The sequence below is a fragment of the Trachurus trachurus genome (assembly GCF_905171665.1).
Source record: "Trachurus trachurus genome assembly, chromosome: 11".
NCBI classification, from domain to species: Eukaryota; Metazoa; Chordata; class Actinopteri; order Carangiformes; family Carangidae; genus Trachurus; species Trachurus trachurus.
In genome coordinates, this window is record NC_139904.1 from 5,360,000 (window position 1) to 5,369,714 (window position 9,715).

Here is a 9,715-nt window from a genome sequence, read left to right on the forward strand (position 1 = left end):
ATTATATACTTTAATGTACTTTCTTTTTTCATCATTATTATGATCACTGCTATATATATATATATATATATATATATATATATATATATATATATATATATATATATATATATATATATATATATATGTGGTGACTATTTAAAAAAAAACAAAATCTGTCACCTGGTGGTTTGGGATGGTTCTTGACTCGATGCCAGAGTGAATAAAAAAGAAAGGTTGCAAAGGTGATCTCTTTGGGTGAGGTTCCCGTTTATTTCAACAAAAAAGATAAGGTAAGTTGACAAACAAAAAGTTTTCTATTGATTCTCTGGCTGTCGTGTAAAAACTGTGTTTCTCCCACCACCACTCAACTCAAACTAATCAGCTCTTCTGGTCTCAAACAGCTGGGGCAGATGCTGGGGTAAAAGAAAGCAACAGAAACAATACTGCACCCTTGTGGAAAAGTAAATACCTACACAACATAAAAAATGGCTCCTATATAGTTTTTATGCCTTTTTTTTCTTTTGAGCACCTGGCCCTCCAAAGGTCTCTGCACGGGCCTGCAGAAACATGAATCAAGACCCTGTTGAACTCAGTGGACACTGATCTGTGAGGAGACTGACTGCTCAGCTAACATCCATGTCCCTGGAACAACAGACACAACATGAGGACTTTGACTGTTGGAGGTTTTTATTGAAAAGTGAAACATCAGAGAGAAAAGACAGAACAATACATGTGATCTCTGATGATCCTGTAACGACCAGTTCTCCAGTCAGATGGCTTTGGGCCTGTCATCAGACCTGCAGTGGGTGTCAGCTTGTGTCGTCATGAATCTACTGAGCCTCTGACAGACAGACGATGCCTTCACTGACCCTCAGTTAATGTTGCTACAAGCAGCTTTTAATTCTTCCTCTCACTCAGTCAAAGAGCAGCCACTCTGCAGCCGCTTCCTCGGCCTTATTATCTGGTTAGACTAAACCACATGGACTGGTCCAACTGGTTTGATATAAAACTTCATGTCCCACTTATCAGTCCAACCAGCATCACTGATTATCTGGTTTCCACCAATTTTACTAAAAATGTCATGAATGTTCTCCAATGATCTTCGTCTTCATAATAAAACATCAAGAAAGAAGATTTCAACACTGTATTCAGTGTTTATGTGCACATGTGATTCATGAGTCATTGTAAAACACTAGAGTATAATCAACACAAGATTAATGATAAAACAAGAACCATGATTAAAAAACAGAATAAAAACATCCTACTTATGTTAAAAGGAATCAATAAAGCTGCTGAACACTGAGACTCTTTTAGCTGGATAATATGACAGGGTTAGTTAATGTTAAAGTGTTGACTTCTTCCATCCCATGTGAGGTCACTTATTGAGTGTTTGTCAGTCAGGTTTCTGGATTCAGACGCTCAGAGAGTTCAGAGCTGTTTTCAGGAGCTGTAAGATCAGAAACACACTGGTTGTGTCAAACTGTGGGAAGTCCATTTAACCAGCACTCAACTTTTAGATACAACAGTCTTAAATGTAGAAAATCAACACAATTATCCAAAAATCTAAGTTACTGTACAAGGTAATTTGAAATATATATTTTTACGTACAGGATGGACGGTCTTTGGCTGAAAATGAGAGAAAAGACAAATTAGTTGTAAATAACAGGATGTGGTTGATTGATCTAAACTCAAAGACTAAAATCATTTGTCTATTTTTCTCTCTCACCTTTCTTCTGTTTATAAACCATGAATCCAGTGACAGCGATGAGGATGAGAGCCAGAGGAACCAGTGCAGAGATGATAGGGACGGTGGTGTTACTGGGCTTCTCTGGTCAATATAAAATATCACATTTTAAGACCAGAACAGATAAACAGGTCAGAACACAAGAGTGTAGGAGCTGATGTCTGTTTACATTAATCTGGTAATTTACTGCCCCCTTGTGGAGGCAGCAGGTTATTGTCTCTGGAAACTTGTCAACCATCTCTAGTTTGTGCACAGTGCTGCCCTGCTGCACTTAGTTGATGAGGTTTATTAACCAAGAGATGAGCTGCTCAGCTTTTAAACCACTGTATCTATGTTCACAACTGTTGTTGAAGATGAATTCACAACTCAACTGTAGAACAAAGACTAAAATACCCAACAAACCACAGGCATGATGACATCACATCCAGGAGCTGCTGATGTCACTCTTACCCATGTTGGTCCTGATGTGAGCTTTGTCCAGTTTGGTGACGATGTCGTCCTTCACTCCAGAGAGATGAAACACACAGTCGTACCTCCTCCAGTCTTCAGCTTTGACTGATGAGACGTCCAGGTCAACACTCATCTGGAAGGATCCATCATGGTTGGGGAGGATCTCTCCTTGGTCCACGTCCTCATAAAGATCTTCTCCATCTTTGGTCCAGAACATCAGGGCTCTGTGAGGGTAGAAACCTGTAGCGTGGCAGCTGACTGGAGAGGAGGGAGTCTTCTGGAGGAGAGACACTGAGGGGGGGACTGGAGAGAGAGAGAGACAACAGGTAAGTTAGACTGGTGGTCGTTGGTCTCCACTACATGTTCAGACTCACACATTCATCTTCTGACAGCTCCACATAACAACAACAGCATCTCTCTCTTCTAACAGTGAAGAAGTGAAAGTGACTTCACTCAAACTAACTGTTCACTGACTATCACCAGTCGACTGAGAGTGATGTCAGAACACCAAACAGGTCAGTCTCTCCTGATTGGTCAGGACCAACTCAGGTCTTAAAACAAGGTGATGTCAGACTGAGGAGTGATGATACAGTGGTGATTCATTCTGACTGGTCGATATCAATATTGTTGTGATCATCAAACTACATGGGAACTGCCCATTGGTCCGACCTCCCATTGATTCGACCTCCCATTACTCCGACAAAATACCCACTGGTCCGACCTCCCATTGGTTCGACCTCCCGTTACTCCGACAAAATCAACCAAGTCGGACCAATAGGAGGTCGAACCAATGGGTGGTCCCGTTAGTTCGAACTGTCATCGCTACTTTGTGACAAGCTCACTTCACGGGCGCGAGCCTGCTGCAGCCGCCGCTCCTGCTGACAGCAGACTGAGTTAGGAAAAAAGGTAAATTTCGCTTTGGTTAGGTTCAGGCAATGGAGAAAGGAGTTGGTTAAGTTTAGTAAAAACACCAGGTAGAGGCTAGACAGGCTGGAAGCATAATGAGCGTTATATGTTATTAATATGAAGTGCTTGTTTTGCACATGATCCGTTTGATCCCAGAAAGGAAAAAAGGATCAATGTGCAGCCTCCGTTTCCTTTCTGATTGCGTCCGCCTGTCTGTTCGGAGTGGGAGAGAGAGAGAGAACCCAATCCACCTGTCTGTATACCTGTCTGTAATGTAAGTTTGATTTGATATGAATGTCAAGGTTTAATTATGGACACTAATGAGCGCGCAGCAGTGCGTAAAAGTCGTGCGTAATGACAGCTCCTCGTTGGTAAAACACAATAAACTGCACGTCTTCTTCCACGTGTGTCTTATTGACAGGTGGAGCCTATATGAATAATTATATAAATGCATAGTGAACGGTAAGAATGGAGAGTTGGACTAATGTTAACTAGCCCAGTTCGAACTAATGAGGACCTCCCATTAGTTCGAACTCTCATTACTCCGATTGTCGGACCAATGGGAGTTCGAACCAATGGGAGGTCGGACTAATGGGAGGTTGGACCAGTGCCATGGACCCAAACTACATCAGGTCATGTGACTCTACCTTTTCTCAACAGAAAGTCCTTCCCATAGTTCATGTACATCTTCAGCCACTCAGGACAAATCTGAGTTATGAAGTCCACAGTGTAGTGGGTTCTCCATTTCTCAGCATCCCATCTCAGTTTGGTGACGACAGCCTGTGGTTTTGGAGCGACCCATGTCTCTGTCTTCAGGTCCAGTGACAGGAAGTCTTCTCCATCATAACCAAACTGGCTAAATCCATCAACTTCTCCAGTCTCATCGTCCCATTCACATCCATTCAACCTCTGTAAGATGTGGACACCTGAGACAGAGACAGTTAAAGGACAGATGATGTCACCTCTGGTCAGATGATCATTGTTAGACCTTATATCCATAGGATCCCTAAATTATTTGGGGAGTGGATTTGTTATTTATATTTTGGTTGGTTATGGTTTTGTTTTTAGTATTTGTGATATAATTAAAGAATATCATTATTTTTCAACAGCCACAGTGATTATAGAGAATTGGGTCATATTAATGTGGGTAATGTCTTAGTTTAACCCCTGTTCATCTGTGTGGGGAGGCGGAGAGTGGGCCATTTTTTCTTTTCTTTCTTTTTTGACTAACACTTTATATTTGATCACTGTGGTTATTATGTTGGTCAGTGTTTTTTTTCACCTTCAGTTCATTTTTTTGGTCCAGCAACCCCCCCAACATTGGGCTACGGGGATGTGCGTGCTTTTTTCACTTCTATTCAGTGTTTGCATCATAAAATAATAAAAGGTTTCATTTTCAAGACTCAAGACTACTTTATTAATCCCTTAAAGGGCAATTCCATTTGGTGGCTCGCACACCACATGCTCATAGCACAAACACATAACAGCACAAACACACACATAATAATAATAATAATAATAATAATAATAATAATAATAATAATAATAATAATAATAATAATAATAATACATTTTACAGTATTTGTTGGCGCCTTTCAAAAACCCAAGGTCACCTTACATGTAAGAAGAAACAAAACAGGTATAAATACAATAGCACATACATGAATACATACAAAAAAAATACAGTGTGGCTAGAAACATAGATAAGGTGGATAAAATGGTTAGGGGACAGAGTGTTATAGGGAGTAGGATAACTTAAAAAGGTGTGTCTTGAGGTGGGATTTGAAGGTGTCGATGGAGTCCAGAGTGCATATGTGTAGTGGGAGTGAATTCCAGAGTCTAGGTGCAGAACAGCTAAAAGCCCGAGCACCAAGTGTGGTAAGTGAGAAGGAGGGGGTGGAAAGCAGTGCGGCAGATGGGGAACGGAGTGAACGGGGTGACATAACATAAGAAGAGCTCTGGTGTGTTTAGTTTGTAACATCAACAAAGTGACACAGGGAACAAACAACACAAAGCTGTTTTACTTTAAAGAGTCTGTCACTGATTCAGTTGGTTATGAGAAGTTTCAGGTGAACTTCACCCTACTTAATGTTTACTGATGATTATGTTGATAATCTGTAGATTGACCATTGTTTAACAGCAAAAAATATTAATGACATAATACAGACTGTACCTACCTCCGCTGTGGTTAAGACGCTGCTTGATTTGGTCCATCGTGGCTCTAGAGAAAGGCAGCTCTTCAAAACACTCTCTTTTGTACCAATGCAGGTGTTCAGGGTTCTCATCCAGCGCTCGTTTCGCCAAGGTGTGCTTTGGTTCAACTGTGTTTGTGTTGCTGTTGCACTGAGCAGCCTCAGTGTCGTCAACCAGTGCAACACCAACAAACTCAGGGAGGTTTGTGACTCCAGAAGATACAGTGGAGAAAAACGCTATGGTGTGTTTCACTGTAGAACAGACACATTTATTATTATAATATAAACCTACACTCATCATAAATGTGATATATTCAGTCAGATTCAGCTGAAAATCCTTTAGAAAAAAAGTGAAAACAAACCATGCAGCAGTGTAACACAGGAGCAAAATCCAGAGCTGAGTAGAAAGTAAAGTAAAGAGAAGAGTTAAATATTTAAATGTGATCCTACCTGCTGATGAACTGTGACAGAGAAGAAGAAACAACAGTAAAGTCTTCATTTTGTTTTTCCAGACGAACAAAGGACTGATGATCAGACTGTAGGTTTTCCAAAAGTCCTATACTTCAGTAAAGTTGGAAAGATATTCACGCATTCAAACTTTCGAGATCAATAAGTCTGAGGTCAACTTTATATGAGATAGGCTTGTACATGTAGCTACACTGATGATAAGTTCTACAACATCTTGCCAGTCTGCCCTCTCTGGCTGCATGTACTGTATATGCTCACTCACTGATGAGTGGTTTGAATTGCACACAGCCAAAGGAAGAAACATAAAGTGAAAGAGAAAAGAGGAAGGACATGAGTCGATGGCTACTAAAGTGGTGGAGATCATGAGGGGTGGAGCGGTTCACGAAATTAATCCTTCCTGTTGAATGTGTGTCAAAAAATGTTCAAGACAAGTTGCTGATATGTAAGTTTCTGAAAAGTTGTGGAGTGAAGAACACGTAGCCTACTAAGACTCATATGTGGTTGCTGTCACGTCTGAGCACTGAAGTGAAACAGATACCGAGTTGACGTGACTGTGAGTGTGTATCCTTCTGTCAGAGTAAGAGAAGTAAAATCCCCTAGAACCGGTTCAATCTGCAGCAACATGAACATTTAGGGGAGGTAGCCTATATGATAACAGACATGGAGCTGCAGAGAAGCAGGGCCAGTCTACTATAAATTGACATAAATAAAAAAGACTACATTGTATCTTTATTTATTTATATGTATTAGATTTTGTTCAACCTGTTTGACCAACTGATTCAGTCAGGATGCTCCTCGAACTGGCAGCATCCTACAACTGGCTCTACAACCACTGATAAGTGTGTAGCCTACACTTAAGTGGTTGTAGAATATATATATATATGTATATAGTATATAATACATATAAATAAAGATACAATTTAAGTAGATAAGGCTGTAGTCTTTTTATTTATTTCAATTTAGGCTGACCTTGTGTAACGGATGTGCACTCACTCCACCCATAAAAGACCTGCTAACCAACCTGCCAAGTGGTTGTCAACCTCTTGGCGAAGAGGTTAGCATTGTCGCTTCCAGTGCGGGGGGTCGTGGGATCGAACTCCACCTAGGGCAGGCCGTGAGAAACACAACGCAGAGGGCCAGATATGACATCGGCTACACTTGCTTCTCTGTAATATGATAAAGCAGCAGCTCCATGTTATCCTATTCGGCCATTTTCTTCCGCCTTTTTACGGTCTTCTTCTAGTCCTTCATACTTTGTGCTATTTCAACAATTCATATCAAAACGTGCAGCTTTTTCTGGACTTTATCGGATGTATTCAAATTTTTCATACTTTTTATACTTTTTCAAATATTTAACTTTTTCTGATTTTTTTCAGCTTTATAATGGGTGTGTGTTGCGTCTAACGAGCAGAGCTAGAGTGGTGCCAGAGTGGAGAGAGGCAAAAAAACATTCTAGAGTTTTTCTGGCTAACTGTCAGCACGGCCACAAATTAAACTCTAGACAAATTATTTTCTCCAGTTTTGTAGCCACACTTGTCTTCTGGCTAAAATTCTGGTAAAAAATGCAAAGAGACTTAGATAATAATTTAAAATAATTTTTAAATGCAGCCAGGGAGCTCTCTGCTCTCATTCAGCCCAATGCATTTTTTTCACAGCAGCAGGAGAAGGAGCTCAACTTTGTAACTTGCTGTTAAGTGCTTTTTAATTCATTTTAATTCACCAAAAAATAGTCACAGGTCACAAAAAAGTCCTCTACTTACTTGTTGTGGCTCATTTATACTATTTTCTTCTTTTTTTTTAAGCATCATTGAAAAATCTCACATTCATCAAAGTCTCAACCTCTCTTCTCCACAACTCTGTCTGTAGTCCAGTTGGTAAGGTGGCAGCTTGCCAACCCCAAGGTCACTAGTTCGAATCCAGGCTGAGCAATCTTGTTATGTGATGTTGAATTCTGCTCCCCTCCCCCACCCTCAATTGGTTACAGGTGTTCGTTAAGAGACGCATTAATTGCTACTGCCACCGTTTGCAGCACATCATCACATTACAATGGCAACAGGCTTATGTCTGTGCTCTCTGTGGCGAAGCGGCAGAGTAAAGATTAGTGATCATGAGGTTGTGGGTTCGATTCCCAGTTCAAATCTTGCCTCAACAACAATTATAGTGAATTATTTTCCCAGTCGTCCTCTGTTGACTTCTGATAACTTGCTTCATGTTGAAACTGCTGCTCTCAGCCTGAAATTCACAGAAATTTTCATTCTAAGTCATTCAAGCTTGACTCTCAAGCTTTCTTGGTGTTGACACAGTGTGTTTCCAACAGGTGCAGCTTTGGGCTCGTTAACTTCAGAGTGAGACAGAGTGCAGCTCATCAACAGACAACAGTCTCTGTAACTGTGTGTACACTGTGGCTTCGAGGCAGAGTGAAAGTCTACTGACCATGAGGTTGTGGGTTCGATTCCTACCTCAGTCAAACATTTGTATGGTGATCACTGCTTGCACTATTTGCTAATTCTGCAACAGCGTTCAGCTGCTTTCAGCATTCACACCATTTCCATTCTTGGAAATGCTTTTTCTAGTTTATGTTGATATACCTCCCCTAAATGTTCATGTTGCTGCAGGTTGAACAGGTTCTAGGTGATTTTACTTTTCTTACTCTGACAGAAGGATACACACCCACAGTCACATCAACCGTATCTGTTTCACTTAAAGGGATAGTTCACCCTCATGTCGACTAAGAGCTGTGAGAATTTTCAGAGTCCTCCGTGGCTTCTCTGAGTTACGGGGGGATCCGCGCAGCAGAATTTGTCCATATAATGGTTGTCAATGGATACCAACTTTCTTCGTCCAAAAAGACACACCAAAAAACAACAATTAAAGCACAGGCACTAAAGCAGAGTCACATGATTAAACAGACACAATAAAATGATAAATATACTTGCAACCGCAGGTGATAAAAGTTCATTTGTAGAAGTGGATACTATAAGATCAATAATCTGGTTTTATTTGGAGCATGCACCTTATTCCCAGTAATTCCTAAATGTTACACTCATCACTTTTCTCCTTATTATTTAATAATTTCCCCCTCACTTGCTCACATTGCTGCTGCTGCTGCTCGGTTTTTATTTGCCGTTTCTGGTCTGTACATCAGGGATGTCACAGATTCAGCAGCACAGCCTTTTTTTTTTAAAGTATATTTTTGGGCATTTATGCCTTTATAGATAGTACAGTTGAGACAGACAGGAAATGGGGAGGCAGAGAGAGGGGGAATGACATGCAGTAAATGGCGCCCGACGCGGGACTCGAACCAGGGCCGACTGCAGCGAGGACTGTGCCTCTATACATGGGGGCGCCCGCTCTAACCACTACGCCACGCGACGCCCCAAGCAGCACAGCCTTTGAGTTGTAATTTTGACAAAGGTCTAGAGAGGCATCGACTTCAGTGTAAAAGTTCCTGAGATGTTAAAACAAAAAAAGTTCTAAGAAAATGTGATTTTACCTGGAGATGCTGCGTGACAGCAGAGGAGCAACACAAATATCGTTTCCATCATGTTGTATGGGAGCTACTTGTTCAAACCTCACACTCACACAGCTGCTCACATGTCGACAGAGAAAGGAAACAGTGACAGCCGAGGGGAGCAGAGAGGTCTGAATGTGGCTGCACAGAAGGAACAACACCAGTGCCCACGAAATTCACACCTGTGCAGCTCACAGGGTCTTTAAAATATGTTTCAGCTCCAAAGTGTGAGAAATAAAGAGGACAGTGGTGTAGGCGGGAAAATAGTAACATCTTTTTGTTGTGATTTATTGTCTCACAAGGTGCTAAAGCCACCAACAGACAACAACAACAACAACAACAACAACATGGCTCCTCCTCTGCAGCCAAACTCCAACTGACTGAGCTGGACCAAGGCCGCCACTCACCTTAGTGCAGGTAAAACACAGTTCCTTACAGGTAAGTTTACATTCAATGGGTCTC

General features: G+C 41.2%; 2 protein-coding genes across 2 annotated transcripts in view; one reads left to right on the top strand and one right to left on the bottom strand.

Annotated features, from left to right (window-relative positions):
• Nucleotides 1-6,342, top strand: part of LOC310993866 (major histocompatibility complex class I-related gene protein-like) — a gene marked incomplete at its 3' end in the record, with an annotated part of 77,140 nt that extends 70,798 nt beyond the window's left edge. Inside the window, exons 5-7 of the mRNA XM_083982349.1 lie at nucleotides 4,554-4,702; nucleotides 5,351-5,476; nucleotides 6,319-6,342. Coding sequence (XP_083838475.1) covers nucleotides 4,554-4,702; nucleotides 5,351-5,476; nucleotides 6,319-6,342 — 299 coding nt within the window. The remainder of the gene's footprint in view (nucleotides 1-4,553; nucleotides 4,703-5,350; nucleotides 5,477-6,318) is intronic.
• Nucleotides 1,380-4,545, bottom strand: LOC310993794 (major histocompatibility complex class I-related gene protein-like; the record flags this gene model as incomplete). The annotated part of the gene is made up of 6 exons (XM_083982273.1): nucleotides 1,380-1,429; nucleotides 1,591-1,608; nucleotides 1,709-1,810; nucleotides 2,177-2,479; nucleotides 3,730-4,008; nucleotides 4,539-4,545. The coding sequence occupies 6 exons, from the start codon at nucleotides 4,543-4,545 to the stop codon at nucleotides 1,380-1,382; spliced, it is 759 nt and encodes a 252-aa protein (XP_083838399.1).
• Nucleotides 6,343-9,715: the final 3,373 nt, after the last annotated feature.